This window comes from Lethenteron reissneri, chromosome 48, assembly GCF_015708825.2.
Source record: "Lethenteron reissneri isolate LAM-NWPU_2019-01 chromosome 48, ASM1570882v1, whole genome shotgun sequence".
In the NCBI taxonomy this organism is placed as follows: domain Eukaryota; kingdom Metazoa; phylum Chordata; class Hyperoartia; order Petromyzontiformes; family Petromyzontidae; genus Lethenteron; species Lethenteron reissneri.
This window is the reverse complement of record NC_083826.1, coordinates 8060055-8076461: the sequence shown is the minus strand read 5'-3', so window position 1 is coordinate 8076461 and position 16407 is coordinate 8060055. Positions and strand designations below refer to the sequence as shown.

Genomic DNA, 16407 nt, shown 5'->3' with positions numbered 1-16407 from the left:
AAATATTGCATTTTCAATAAAAACTGCAGAAGAAAAATATTAAATAAATGTGGATATCTACATAAAATGACATTATAAACACACTATCCTAAAAATACAGCACCATATTTTAACACTAAAGCAGTCACTGACTCGCAACAACTTGCAATCATAAGTGTTAATTTCGGGTAAAATCAATGAAAATGGGGTATGCCGATAGCATAAAAATGACGTGATAGAGCAAATCTGAGATCAGATTTGAAATCAGCACCCTGAAATTAGTCTAAAACAGCTGCAAAAGTCCAGGCCAGAAAAACATGTTTTTTTTTTGTTGACCAGTGTTATTATAGTTGGTCATCAATGACATGTGATCAGAATGTACAGGGTGATCCATTTTCAGATATCCCCACTGATTTCCAATGACCTTCTTACTTTCTTCCCAACAGGTGATTGAATTGATGTGGAAACGATGTGGCTCCATGACCTCACAGAAGCGGAAAATAAAATGTTTCATAATGTGTGTTGAGATTGATAGAGAACATATAAAGGCTTTGGAAAAAACCGTTCCTCTCTCGAATTTTCCCTGTTCCTTTAGCGGGGTATCTACAAGTGGATTAACCTTCACTCGTGATTATTATCATCGGCCATTGTCAATCCACTGCTGGATGAAGGCCTCCACAAGCCACCACCACCTCTCACGATCACCCTGTACTACATACAGGTGCCAATACCTTGGCATATTTTTCAGGAACAAAAAATAGTAGATTCTCCACTCCCCTCGAAGTGATGAGGAATAAACAGAAACAAAACAACCGTTGAAACACAAACACTCCTGGTTCATCTTCTTGGTTCTTTCGGTAAAGTCACGTAGAATAGAAATAATAAAATAATAAAAATAAAACATAATAATGCAGTCACGAAAGCTTTAAATCGAAATTTAACTCCTGGTTCAGTTCGGGCCACTGTGGGCAAAGCCAATGTTAGTTTAACACGCTTTCGGGACTAATATCTATTATAAAGATTTTTTAGGGTCAGATAAAGTAAATTTATAAATCACAATGGATAACTGTGAGCAATAACAAGTATAGTGATATTTTGGCCCAAAAACAGCAAAAAGTATGTACATAATGTACATGCATAATGTACATGCATGATTGACATGCATTATATATGTTGATGTGTGAATAACCCAACTAATCAAATATATCCATTGTAATTTATATGACTACATCAACTACCCCCCTGGCCTTCGCACCCGATTGGCTCACAGGTGATGACATCACATGTATCCCTCTATTTAAGACCAAAAGAGGAGGATTTCTCCACAAATCTGGCTATCACCTGATGAGGTTGGTTGTAATTATCGGCAAAATGTAGTATCTCGAATTGTAAATGTTGTGCGTTTACTCTACAACACACCGATGTGCTGAACTAGTAACGAATTGCTACGTTTTGTTTACGTGACAAACCTTCCTAATTGGCTGTCGGGTGGTTATCAGGGTTTAACGGCACATTTATATTTACGCGATCTAACCCAAAAAAAAAGAAACCTCTGTTGTGGAAAGGAAATGTTATCCGCCGTTTGGCCATCATGGCAGCAACATGCTCAATGGCAACGCGGAGATGAGAGCCCCATGAAAAATTTTACGTCTGCAAAAGAGCTGACACAGGTGGTGGTATTTACATGCTGAAGCGGAGAGCCCTATTAGTCAAGCGTTTTGCGTTGATGCAGCCGTGGACCGAAATAGCCATTCCACGGTTTGATCTACGGCGCCTCTTGGTACACAGGGGATCTGATTTGCACGAAAAAAGATATAATAATATTGTGGTGGCACACTGAATCAATTAGCGTTTTTTGGGCACCCGTTGTACGTGTTATTTTCCAGGCGCCCGCAGATCTAATCCATCAGAGATGTTGTCTGAGACGTGAAAACACATTGGTATTACATCACTAACCCAAGCGAGGGGCGTACGATTTATAGACTGAAGTAAAAAAACTTGCATCCACCAGTCGTTACAGGACTAATATTAATTTGGGGCTTGTTTATTTCAATTGTAACATTTCCATGGGCACTGTGATTTTACCAGAGTCAAGTGAAATGGTTTCACCGGTCGCGCGCGCGAGAGAGGAGTTCCGTGCTGCAGCCCATCGTCGTCAGCGGTGCTGAGCCAACTCATTGATTACAACTCGTGAGAGTGGCGAGGGGCCTTCGATGGGCAATGTGAAATAAATACACGTTGCTTTAACATACCTTGCAAAAGGAAATTGACTTCAAGTAATGAAATATGATTACGTTGCATTTTGCCAGTTTTGGTTGACAGATTGCCGAACATGGTTGCTAAGTCAAGAAACAAATTTGCCAAGATTCCAACTCAGGTCAATGGGTTCAAAGGGCAGTACGCAAACCACTGCACCGTCGCTCCACCGAATCAACTACGGTATGAATCTTTAACAGTGTAAGGGATGCCGAGAGGCAAACCCTATTCAGAAATACCCATATAAATAGATATCACTGGGTCTAAGGAGCCGGCTCGTGAGTTCGAATTGCGTGCTGTGTACGAACTTTTAACAGGGTAAGGGATGCCGAGAGGCAAACCCTATTCAGAAGTAAATAAATGAATGAATATGCACTCACCGGGTCTAACGGCTCGTGATTTTGACTAGCGGCGCATTACTCTCATTGGCTAGGAGCTATCATGGGCGGAGCCAACGTAGGGGGCACAAATTTTAATTTGAAGGTGGAGAACGTTCAAATCATCGGATTGGTTGTCAGGGACAACCAAGTGGAAATTCGGGGAGTGTGGTTTAAGAGACTGTTAGGATAAATTAAGGAGATTGGTGGAGAGTCATGGGAAGTTCCAGAAAGGATGGATAATAGAATAAAATGAGGGATTGAACGGTATTTGGGGGGCCTGTAAGTTCGTATGTTGAACTTCTTTTGCACCTTATGTATCCAACCATGCTAATTGGAGGTTTAATTACCTGATGTGTGTAACACGCTGTGCGGTAGATGTAACAAAGACAACGTTCAATACTCACCCGGGCTGGAATTCCTTTCCAATAGTACAATCACATTATGAAATCACGATTAAACATGAATATTTAAAGGGAACTTCAGATTTCGGCAAATATAAGTGACCTACCCTTGGCAATCTTGATGTCCAACGCTGTGCGAATGAGTGCCATGAGGGTGGTGGTGAAGTGAACTGTGTTGTCCTCAGCTATCGGCATATCCATCCGCACGAGGCGCTGGCACAAGAAACACAACAAGAATCCGAGATAAATTATTAATAATAATGATCGAGAGAAAGAAAAAATCAACCATATGTCTAATATATTTTTTCTCTCGTATATGTATTCCAGAATAATAATAATTATTATTATTTCAACCATGATTTACTTAATTTACTTTTCAAATAGAAGACTACAAGTCATATCAGAAATTGATTCCAGGGCCAGTACGTTTTTCCCGCAGCGATGAAGTAAACGTATATTTTACGTATCGATGCCATATCTGCATTTCAAACTCTGACCAAGCAAGACCCAGGCCACTTGTTGCAATGCGTCATTTGCAAAGACAAAGCTTCACGGGTTAAAAACGCGAAAAACTCCCCGCAAATTATTCAATCGGGTAACACATCGTGACTTCGGTCCCTGCTGCGGTACTTTATGCAGGACCCCTCCTAAAGAAGACAGCCTTGCGACTCAGTGAGGCTTTCCTGGGTAAGTAAAGGGCACGAAACTAACAAACAAATAAGTAGCAGTCTGGGTCTGGGCCTCGCCGCCGGTCACTGAATGAACAGCACAGTGAGTGCACGTGCGAGTGAGTCAACGGTACGGAATGCACCTTGTACGCGATGCGAACTGGGCACTTCTTTCCGAGGCCGAGCGGAGGGGACATGTGACGCAGCAGCTCATACATCTTGGTGTACGTGATGCGGCCTCTAAACACACACACACACACAACAAAGACAAAGATCCCCCGTATAGCCTTGGCAGACTGTTGATGCAAGTGCTGTTAGCGAGCACCGATGAAGGGGTGGATGGCCAACACCACGCCCGACCGCCTTTGTCTCCCCAATGTTTACACACTGCACCAGGTGCTCATTTGCGGCTGGAGCGACCTAGGGGAGGCCCAGGACCAGTTCAGATAATCGTCACTGGTGTTGGCCGTGAGCGGCAATCGAACTTGGGTCGCCGGGTTTGTAGCGCAGCGCGCTAACCGCTACACCACCGCTCCCCACTACACACACACACAGCACCACGCTCAATGTACAGGAGGGAGCAGTGTGGGTACAGCAGCGTTACGGCTCTCCGATGCGTTCTCGGGTCAACGTCGGACATCGTGCCGTTCGGCACGATGTCCGACGTTTTGCTCCACGCGCTCGGGGAGAGCTTCTTTAGGGACTAGAATTCGGCACGACATTACAATGTCTGAAGACTATTGCGAAGCATATGATCAAGTTAAAGGTGCAAGTGCCTTCATTCTCAAACGAGAATAGTAGACTCTCAATAATTATCCGCATATTTTTCCGATTTGTGCACCTGAGATTTTAACATAAATTAATAACTCATGGATTTTCCCTTTAGCCCAAATTAATAGTATAAAAACAGTTCTACATTGTTATTCTTGGAAAAGTTTATTGCAAGTCACGTATTTAAATCGAACAAATATGTGCTCTGGTTAATCCGAAATCCACGTGATCGGCTCTACAGTACAGTAGTTGCATATCTTTACAACAGTGGGTGGAGTTTTATTTATTTTCATAGGCGTGGTTCTACTATACACGTAGTTGTCTGCTATTAACAAACTCAATTGTAATAACTTAAACATAATCTATACCTATATTAGTGGTTATTGGCATAGAGATCCACAGAAAATTGTGATATATTTTTGGATTCATAATATAGGTTTTTGGGTCAGATCGCGTTATTTATAAATGTGTCGTAACCCTCCACCACCCGACACGGCTAAAGAGTAAAAAATGTCACGTTTTTCAAAGGACAAAATAATTCACTTCTTTAGCCCACCGGTGTGTTGAAGAGAGAATTAACAGCATGTTAAAATTTTAGTAGTACGACGTTTCGCTGATAATTACAATCAGCTTCATCGGGCAAGAATGGTGAAGCTCTCCTGTTCAATCTGGTGCAGTGATTCGAGGCAAAGAAGGGGAGGGTATTGTAATTATATAGATTGTTAATCATTCATCTGTTATTCATTAGTATTTGTTTCCCTTATAAGGAATTGTAATTGTATTTATTTGATAATACGCTTCCAGGCCGCACTAAGCCTGTAGCTGTCACAGCGATTGAAGTTATTACTGTTTCTCTCAATTTCAATGGATTCTCTAATTAGTCTTGGCCATTCGCAATTTTTTTATTATCCGCGGATGTCCTCCCTATCATTAGCTCGGATAATCAAGAGTCTACTGCCATGAGCCAAAGCTCATCCCATTTGGTGATCCTGAGCCAATGGTGAAATTCTTCATTCCCATGATGAGGGCTAGTCTCTCCGTAAGACAGTCACTGTTTTGTATATTAAGAGGAGTGTCCGAGTCCAAGTGTTTCCACGCTCAAATGAGCATAACTCTCTAACTCTCCGATGTGTGTTTCGATTTGTGCTCCATGTTGTCCGGCATGATGTCCGTCGTTTTGATTCATGTGCTGTTTTTTTTTTTAAGGAACTGGATGATAATTATAATAATCGCTCAGCACACTGAGTGAAACGTCAGACATCACGCCAGACATCAAGTCGGACACCACGTGGGACACCACAAGGGACAACCCTAAAAGGCGTAAGAGAGAGCTGTACAAGCAGCACAATCACGAACATCCGACGCGGATATAGCGCCACAGTTTATTTTCACTCACGTTGCAGCGGGATCGTAATCCCCCCAGATTCGCACAAACTCGTCGAGGTGATGAGGCCCCAGGATAGACGAGTCCCGGGTCAGGTACTCGAAGTTGTCCATGATGACTGCCACGAAGAGGTTGAGCATCTATCCCGACAGGAACAGCACAACGTGGTTTAGATACAAGGGTGCATGTCCCTGCAATGGCTCACTCACATCACTGCTGGCGGCCACGGCGAGAGAGGCAGCTGTAGAGAGCCCTTTTATACTGGTAGGAACCTCCTGTTTACACCAGCCCACAGGGGATTCTTGTGTCCGTCCCTCCGTCGTGCAGGGAGGGACTGGGTGGGGAGGGAGGGGCTGGGTGGGGAGGGTGGGGCTGGGTGGGGGGTGGGAGGGAGGGAGGGGCTGGGTGGGGAGGGGCTGGTCACCCCGTGGTGCCCTTATAAAACTCAACGTTTAACCTACTCACGCCGGCTTGTGCCCGCCCTCACAGTCGGGCATATTAGCGGAATACACCATGCCGCCGTTGACCCTGGCCATTGACCGAGCAACCCAAAGTTCCTACCAGCTCCCTCTGCAGGAATGTGTTAGAGGGTACCGTTCCTACTCTTCCACGCTCGTAAGAGGTGGAAGTAGCCACACTTTAGCACACCACACGCGGACTGGCCGCTCCACTGAATGTGCTGAACCCGTTTAAGCGTACGCTGCTGCTGGGTGGACGGAGGCACTGAGGGATTTAATAAACTTGCCCCATTGTGTCCACTGCCATGCCAGGAGATCGAATTGAATCGAATTGAACCATTGCACCACAGCAGCATCCCAACACAACAGCCATGTGGTGCGTGAAAACAATGTCGCTTTTAGAGCTGGCCTCGGTTAAGTTAAGTCAGCAAAACTATTGTCTAGTCATTGTTGAGTCTGTTGAGACAAACAACTCGCTCCGTTCGAGAAAATGGTTTCACTATTTTAAGTTGCTGCTCGATTTTAATCGGGGATCTCAGTATTGTTGTCTCAGAGCCTGTGACACAGGCTCCATTATCTGAACCGGTCCTGGGCCTTCCCTAGGTTGACTCAGCATAAAATGAGTACCTGGTGCGATGTGCAAACAACACCACTGTGGAGACAAAGGCAGTCGGGCGTGGTGCTGTGCCACCCACCCCCTCGTGTGCCCTGCCGGCCTTGAAAGCTGCTCGCTAACATCACTTGCCCCAACAGTCCGTAAAGGCTACACGGGGGATCTTTGTCTTTGGTTTTTGCACGTGGACGTGCGTGTGGACGTGCGTGCGTCGGGCACCAGGAACGAGCAGAGGAAGATGAACGAGACGAAGTAGAAGTAGGCGAAGTCACTGCCGCAAACGTTCTCGCCGTTAAGCGAGTGCTGCTCGCACGGCTTCTTGCTCAGGCAGGAGAGCATGATTTCTTGCCACGCCTCCCCGGTGGCACTCCTACATGCCCGGCACCACCGTCGCACGTCATCACAATACCATGGACTCACAGTCGGAGATCATCGCAATACCACGGACTCACTGTCACATATCATCGCAATACCCTGTTGCAGATCATCGCAATACCACGAACCCATCATCGCAAGGATTGAATAAACAAATACCATGATTCTAGATTTGAAGCTTTCGTGACTGCAAGGATTCATACTCTTAGGTTTTTTCGGTAAAGTCACGTAGGTAAAAAATAATAATAATAAAATTAATAATAGAAATAAAATAAAATAATAAATCACGACGTTTCGGAGGCAACACAAGCCTCCGTCATCAGGTGGGACCGTCACAGCTAAAATTACTGCATCAAGTGAGGCAAAATTCCAAGAGACCAGCCCTTAAATACAAGTTAAGGGGGGAGGGGCTTATCTGAATGTGGTAACCGGTTTAGGTCGAGGAACACCGATTGTTCTCTTGCACATTGACGACGTTCACCAATTTCTCTTGTAGCCCCGCCCACCACCCCCACGTTCCATTCCCTGGTTACCACATTCAGATAAGTCCCTCCCCCCTTAACTTGTATGTAAGGGCTGGTCTTTTGGAATTTTGCCTCACTTGATGCAGTAATTTTAGCTGTGACGGTCCCACCTGATGACGGAGACTCGTGTTGCCTCCGAAACGTCGTGATTTTTTATTTTATTTCTATTATTACTTTTAGTAATTTTATTTTTTACCTCCGTGACTTTACCGAAAAAACCTAAGAGTATAATTACCATGATGCCAATATTATAGATTATCACATGACCATGAACTCACCATGAAAGATCATCGCAACACCATGAACACATTGTCAAAGGGACAGACACAATACCCTGGCCTCAATGTCATAAATGACCACAACACCATTCAACTCACGACCACAAGTTATTTATGGGTTGCAGTGCAGCTGCATTGTTAAAAGCCAATAAAAGCAGAATTCCGTTTGGTATCTCCATATAACAAAAAAAAACTTTCAACCTATCAGGCTATCGGCCCACCAGACAAATATTATCAGGCAGCATTTGTTTCGTCCTTCCGAATCAAGCTCGCTAAATAAATGCTTTTGGAACAGCAGATGTTATTGGCTAGATTTCTCCCATATATATGCATAATTTGACTCAATTCAACAGAAAAAGCCGTCAAGAATAATGGCTGAAAAGTTACTGCAATACCACCAACTCAAGATGACAAATCCTCACAACACCGTGAACCCATCATCTCAAGGACAGACACAATACCCTGGCCTGTGACGCAGATGCTCCACGATACCATGACCATGACCTCAATGGCGGAGAAGTGGCTAAAATTCGTGGCACGCACTATCACAGATCACAACAATGCTCCGAGACTCCACCGTCACGGAGATTGACAGAAGACACTGACCTCATCTTCAAAAGTACAGATACAATCCCACAATTACTATAAGATCTTGACCCCACCATGGCAGGTCATCACTATCCTCCAAGCTGATCGAGGGCAGGCACAGATACGAGGATCTGAAGCCTGTTGTGACATATCATCGAAATTCAATGACCTAAATGTAAAATACGAATCAGCACAATACCTGAACCCTACCGCCACAATAACAGACACAACCAAGTGACCACCGCCATCCCCCTTCCCACAAACACGGATCATTAGAACGTTTGGAAGTCACTGGAATCTTCACCGACCAGAATGGTGAAGTATAGTCATACGAACCCCCATGACCGACACGGCACGAGAAGGCCATCATCCAGCAGCGGATTGGCACGGGTTTGTAAGTTATCATCGACAACAATGTGCACGTGTAACGCGGCAGCGATCAACAATGCTGGTCGTGAGAAAAAGTAATGTTAAAAAAAAACTTCTTTAAAAACACGCTTTAATGAAATGTACCGTACTAGTAATGGAAGAACTCCACGACTCCAGAAAGTGGCCCGAAGCTTGCCATAACGTAAGGGTCCGTGGCCAATTACAGCCAACGTCAGTTTAACGTGGACAATTAGAGCCAAGCCGATACATAACATATAAAAAATAATGTTTTAAAATATGTTTTTTTATTTTTTTATGATAGAATATAGTATTGTCATCAGTATGACATAACTATACCAAGTTTGCAGTCGATACTACATTGGGAAGTGGGTTAAAATTGAGTTACAAGATTTGAGCATACAACAACGACAACAACAGACAGAGTGAGTTAAATAAAAGCGTGTAATAAAAGCGTGTAATAATGAAAGTGTGTAATAATGAAAGTGTGTAATAATGAAAGTGTGTAACAATAAAAGTGTGTAACAATGAAAGCGTGTAACAATGAAAGTGTGTAACAATGGGCCACTACTTACCTGAATAGGAGCATCAACGCTTGAAAGAATGTCTGGAAGTTGTTGTGCTCGGTGATGCCCCCCTCGTCATCGAGTTTCACGTTGCCAAACACCTTCGGATGCGCACAGGTACACACACACACACAGAAGACAAAAGACAAAGATCCCCTGTATAGCTTCAACAGACTGTTGGGACAAGTGCTGTTAGTGATTAGCGAGCGCCTATGAAGGCCGGCGCAGCACACGAGGTGGTGCTGTAGTCAGCACCATGCCTGGCGCCTTTGTCCCCCCCAATGTCGATGTTTACACACCGCAACAGGTACTCATTTGAGGCCGAGTAGACCTAGGAGAGGCCCATGACCGGTTCAGATAATCGTCACCGGTGTTGACCACGAGGGGGGAATCGAGCCCGGGTTGCCGGGTTCGTAGTGCATTGTGCTAACCACTACACTACCGCTCACTACACACACACACCGCCCCCCATGGATTAGTGTTGCTACGGGAAGCAGCATCGTGTTTGACCTGCCAACACAGAGGATGTCACGAGCTTTGTGGGATGAAGGCACCGAGAGCTGCAGCACTAAGTGGCTTATAGTCTCCGATTATCCTCTCTTGCCGTGAGAATTAACGAGGCACCCCCCACCCCAAACTCACACCCTCCGCATAAATTACTGCGCTGATCCCCGGCCACGTACGGCAACTGAGCGCCTGTAATTAAATACAAAATACAAGATTCAACTCGGCACTGGTGGCCGGGTGGCTCATGGGTCAGGGAGCCGAGCTGACACTGCTGACAACCTGAGTTGGAATCCGGGCAGTGGCGTGCGATCAAACACCGTGTTCTCAAGGGTAACTGCATTGGTGTTCTCAGCCCTAATCACCGGCACAAAATAAAACAAATAAAACATCGTGTTGAATATTCTTAGTTTTTTTCAGTAAAGTGACGTAGGTAAAAAATTAATAAAAGTAAAATAAAAATAAAATAAAAATCACGACGTTTCGGAGGCAACACAAGCTTCCGTCTTCAGGTGGAACCGTCACAGCACGATAGCTGTGTTGAATTCCATTCTGCAACTCAATTTGGCTGAATACCAGCTGCGAAAATGTTTTTTTTGTTTGACTGTCATGCAAAGGATATCGCTCTCGTATTCCGGGTGGGTTGGAGAAGTGATGTGCCAGCCCCTCGATTGTGTGGGAACCAGAGATGCACAGAAAAGACTCGAAGTGGACACATCAATGGGTCTCCGTGACATCCACTTCTGTGGGCCATTCTCGAGCACAAAGGCTTGCACTGCTCTGTGAGAGATGGCAATGGATCCTTCTTCTCATGGCGTGATGCCAAGAGCACAATCGGGTTAACATTGTGGGAAATTGATTACCATGTACACGTATACAAAACAATATTCAACTTGCTAAAACTTTCGTCATTATGTCGGCTGGCATTATTAACATATTGCTATATTGGCATAATGCTGTCCACCTTGTTATACATGTATATACATATATATACACTGCATCTGAGTGGGTTGTCAATTTAGGAATTAATTGGTTAATTAATTAATTGCTAGGTAGGTAGGGGGAGGGGTGAAGCATGTAAGAGAGGGGGACAGGAGCGTACGTCGTGGGTAACGAAGGGGTCGTGGACGGGGAAGGTGGCAGAAAGTGAGGAGTCTGGGGGGTTGAGAGGGGCTCTGAGAGAAAGAGCTAAATGAAGCCCTTCCTCTATTCTCCCGTCGTATGTGTTGCTTCAAAATAGCAGACTTATTGTAGGGGAAGCAGCAAGTTGCCAAAGGTTTACGTCAACGTTCTGCAGCAAATCCAGGGCCCTCTGGGGTGAAGGTTTTAGATGGCCTGAGGTCAGGGCATGCGGAGAGAGTACTAGAGAAGGCCAAGCGTCGATCCCCACCCACATTACCTGCATGCCCACGATGGCGTAGATGAAGAACAGCATCGCGATCAACAAGCAGACGTACGGCAGAGCCTGCAGCGACACGGACATGAGTGATCACATCACAGACATTCTGAACAAGTTCTTCCTAGGCACAGCCACTCTGAACAAGTTCTTCCTAGGCATGCTTTGCATGCATTTTTACCCCGGATATCATAACTTGCTATTGCAAATTAAATATTCGTTCTGTTAGTTTGAAAACCAGCCAGGTCTTTTTTGTTAGATGTGCTCACTAAATCACAAACGTGCACAAAAGTAGTTGTTTATACGAATAGATGCGTAACAATGCATCGATTATACAATGACATTGATTTCTATGCTTATAAAATACAAGTGTGAAAATATACTACGTACCATCCATATATATATATATATCACTCGTCTATCATTACTATCATGGTTGCTGTTCTCTTGAACTTCACTCATTGAACCCTCAATCCATATTGAGGCCTCGGCCTATCAGATTCCACATGTGTCATCTCATCCACACTGTGTCCAACCATCACCACCACCACTGCCGCACTGCAGGTCACCTCTCACTTCTCTATCAGCTCCTTTGCTCCCACTGCTCCACTCCGGAATTCCCTCTCCCGTCATCTGGCCTCCCCACACTCTTCAAACATTACCTCATCTCTTGTAAACTTCAACGGGGTTGTTTGTTGCAGGTTGCTTGACATCTCGGGCCTTTGGGTTGGTGCTTAGCAATGGTGATTAGAATAATGATAATCAATATATATGTATATATAAGCATCTGGGCTGTACCTTGAACGACTGCAGGAACGTCCAGAGGAGGATGCGGATGGTGTAGCCCTGGCGTAGGAGTTTTATCAAACGTGCTGCCCGGAAAAGCCTTAAGAAGCTTAGGTTGATGAAGTTTTTCTGTAAGGAGCAAGGAAAAATGCCTGGAACATAAGAGACTTGCCAACGGCGAAGGCCATGGCACAACGACGCACGCCATTCATGGAAATTCAAAGATGCTCTTTGGTTCTTTCGGTAAAGTCACGTAGGTATAAAATAAAATAAATCACGACGTTTCGATTGCAACACAAGCAATCATCATCAGGTGTGATTTTCCCACCTGATGATGATTGCTTGTGTTGCAATCGAAACGTCGTGATTTATTTTATTTTATACCCACGTGACTTCACCGAAAGAACCAAAGAGTATGGATTCCTGCAAGTCACGAAAGCTTCAAATCTAAATCCAAAGATCTCAATTTAAAAGCATACTTTTTCATCGCAGACTTTTCAACGATAAAAGTTCAACAGTCTGACGCGAATCTCTCGTCCGCGCGACAATTTATGGCTCTCCGGAGTGCTCTCAAGGTTGCACCGCCCGTTGTTCGGCAGGATGTCCGACGTTTCGTTGTGCGTGCCCACGCCGGGAGCTTTCGTCAGGAATTGAATTTATTAATTCAGGAAGTGGAATTCATTTTTCGATTTAAAGCTTTCGTGACTGCAGGGATTCATCTTCATGGTTCTTTCGGTAAAGTCACGTAGAAGGGAAATAATAAAATAATAAAAATAAAACATAATAAAATAATTCTCACGACGTTTCGTCCTCAGGTGAAGAACAGGTCTGTCGGGAAAACGCTGAACAATACGTAGCAGGTGTCTTCACGACAGACCTGTTCTTCACCTGAGGACGAAACGTCGTGAGAATTATTTTATTATGTTTTATTTTTATTATTTTATAATTTCCCTTCTACGTGACTTTACCGAAAGAACCAAGAAGAAGTGGAATTCAGTTACGGAAAGAAGCTCCCGTACACGTGGAGAGAAACGTTGGCCACACCATATCGGACGCCACACGATTACGAGCTGAAAACTAGTACGTCATGTTTCTGATATTAAGGTGGAGGTAAGATGACGATCGCTTGTGTTGTGCATGGCAAGTAACCCAGTCACTGCCTTGCAGCACGAGAACTGCTCAAGGCTACTGTCCAACACTGACACTCGTCCGCTAAATGAATGCAACAATTATAATAATCAGCAATGCTATGAAGCCACTGCAATTAACATCTTGTAATCTAGAATATATAAAGACAGAAAAGGGTCTATGGACCGGTCAAGCGATTTAAAGACCGTTATGCAGGAATATGCTGTGCATTCACAATTAAAATTGTACATCAATGCCACTCTTCGACCAAATACCAAGCAGCATTTTTGCCACAAGTGCTTTTTGTCCTAATTGCTGTTTGATCTCTTGGCCCAGTATTTATAAACCGCTGCCACCACATCTCTCCACATTTCTCAGTGGATTTTTGTTTGTTTGCTTTAACACTTGTCATGACACCTGCTACGTATTGTTCAGCGTTGGAAATGTCACGTGTTCTGTATAATACACGATGTATGTATGTTGAGCTTATTTTCGCACCGTACGTAGCCATTCATGCTAATTCGAGGTGCGGGGGAGGGACAGTAACATTATAACTGAACGCGCCTGCTGAGAAATACATTTGACTTTCTCGCAAAATGTAATTAAATGTTTATAGAATATTTACATATATGGGTTATGGCAGAGCCACTGTAACCTTTTTTTAGATGCGGCTATGAGATATGCCGCAGCATAACATACAAAATGGCTGAGAAACACCCACAACATTTTTAGATACGGCGAAGATACCCCACATAATATTTAGATGTGGTTAAGGGACACCAAAGAAAACGTGTGTGACCGTGCACATGGTATGCATACACGGAGAGCTGTTCACAATTCAAGTCAAAGTATATCTCTACATATTTACAAAAATAACGATTAAAAAAACTAGATATTTTTGTAACCGCAATCAAACCACCGCAGTCTGCGCCACAATGAAGAGGGACACAAAAAACCACGACGTACAGATGAGAAGAAAGTGTGGCGTGAATATGCATGTGCGTATGTAGACTTTATTTCGCACCGTACGTAGTGAACCGTGCTAATTGAGGCACGAACATGAACGTGTGTGGCACCGACTCAACGGGGCGGGGGAGTAGGGCGGGTGGGAAATAAAACCACAGCCACCGTGTGTGTCAAGCCATGTGACTCGCGTGCTCGCGTCAGAAAAGGACCGTGCCGTGTGCATGCAAAACTAACCGGGCCTGGGCTCTTTATGGGAGATGGCGTGGCAATGGCATGGAAGATGGAGGAGAGGGAAGGCAGGGGGACAGGGCAGGACGTGGTCAGGATTGACGATGCGTCGGGTGGATGTGTGGAGTGGTGAGGGGGGGGAAGAAGATGGAGACAAACGCACACGCGCAGAGACGCACGCATGCACGTGCGCGCGCGCGCACACACACTTCAAGAGCACGCATCGAGTCAATCGGATGGTGCGAACGAACATCAAAATGAGTTGAAGTCAGCGATTCATAAAATTTGAAGGCAGGGTCGGAGGGGGGGTAAGAGTATGGTTGGGGGCAGAGCCAGCCGATCCTCCGCACGGTCACCGCTGTAGATGCTTTGCAGAGAATTGATCGTTCGATTCGCACCGCCACTCAGAAACTTAGGTGGGAGAATTAGCAGAGCACTCCGTTTGCGCTAAAAGCGGCTGTTTTGAGGTCCAATTGCAATGACAGGAATAGCCCATCGTGTGCCGAAATCAAACCCATTATTTCAAAAATGCAAGTCTAAAGATTCCCGGTTCATGAGAGCAATGGTGTGGCACTCATTTCTGTTCGTGGCCCAAAAGCAGCGGTGGATGCTGTTTCCGCATTTCCATGGCAGTGGTCAATTTGTATCCAGGACAATGATGGAAAAATGAATCGTGATAAAAACATAAAAAATGTCTTCACGGGTCTCCATTATTAAAGACAAGTATAAAATGAATATCAACGTGATGACACCATTGGAATCTCCTTTGCCAGTAGAAAAATATGATAATTGTTTTTTTACCCATTTATCTGGCAACAAAACTGACGCCTTTTTTTACAAGGAGTCATGTTTGCATATACCACAATACCTGCGGTTGGAATGCAAACAAAAACACAACTCTGATAATGTATGCACTGTCCTTGAAATTGATTGGCCTTCCCCCTTTGTCCTCCCGATGACGATTGCTTGTGTTGTGATCGAAACGTCATCGTTTTATTTTATTTACTTTTATTTTTTCTATCTACGTGACTTTAACGAAAGAACCAAATAATATGAATTCCTGTAGTCACGAAAGTTTAAAGTCAAAATTGAGTAATCGACAAACATAAATGTGTGATCGACTGATATTCGAATATGGACAAACTTACCCCAAGCTCCGTGACGAGAATGTCTGTGATGCTTCCCAGCACAGTAACGAAATCGAACACGTTCCAAGCATCCCGAAAATAGTTCTGTGGAGACAAACAAGCATCGACTTACAAAGGTACTATTACAAAAAAAAATCAACATGTTCTGCTTATTGAAGCAACGAAAAAACACTTGGCGTTAAGGTCAAAGTGCCTCCCTGCTGAAATGTACAATTGCACAGCGCTGATCTCCATTGGCAGCTTGGGACCAGTGGTGGGTATTCCACATGCCGATGGTGGGAAGCTGATTGTCCATGGCATGACGACTATTCAGGGCTTGAGTTCTCATGGAATATATACTCTTAGTTTTTTCGGCAAAGTCACGTAGGTAAAAAATGAAATTAAAATTAATAAAAATAATAATATAAATGCAATAATAATAAATAAATAATAAGCAGAAGTGGAAGGCATATTTATTTATTTACTATTATTATTGTATTTCTATTATTACTTTTATTAATTTTAATTTCATGTTTTGCCTACGTGACTTTACCGAAAAAACTAAGAGTATGAATCCTTGCAGTCACGAAAGCTTCAAATCTATAATTCTCATGGAATATTTTCTATAGCCCCCCACCCCCACT

The 16407-nt window shown here is 44.1% G+C and overlaps 1 protein-coding gene across 11 annotated transcripts in view; it reads right to left on the bottom strand.

Moving 5' to 3' along the window:
* The window catches only part of LOC133354772 (voltage-dependent P/Q-type calcium channel subunit alpha-1A-like), a 200697-nt gene that overhangs the window by 26309 nt on the left and 157981 nt on the right, over positions 1-16407 (bottom strand). For all 11 annotated transcript variants that reach the window (XM_061571878.1, XM_061571881.1, XM_061571885.1 and 8 more), the window contains 8 exons: positions 15785-15868; positions 12327-12443; positions 11532-11597; positions 9638-9729; positions 7130-7280; positions 5852-5979; positions 3828-3924; positions 3124-3229 (listed from right to left, as the gene is read on the bottom strand). In XM_061571878.1, the coding sequence (XP_061427862.1) occupies positions 3124-3229; positions 3828-3924; positions 5852-5979; positions 7130-7280; positions 9638-9729; positions 11532-11597; positions 12327-12443; positions 15785-15868 (841 nt within the window). The remainder of the gene's footprint in view (positions 1-3123; positions 3230-3827; positions 3925-5851; positions 5980-7129; positions 7281-9637; positions 9730-11531; positions 11598-12326; positions 12444-15784; positions 15869-16407) is intronic.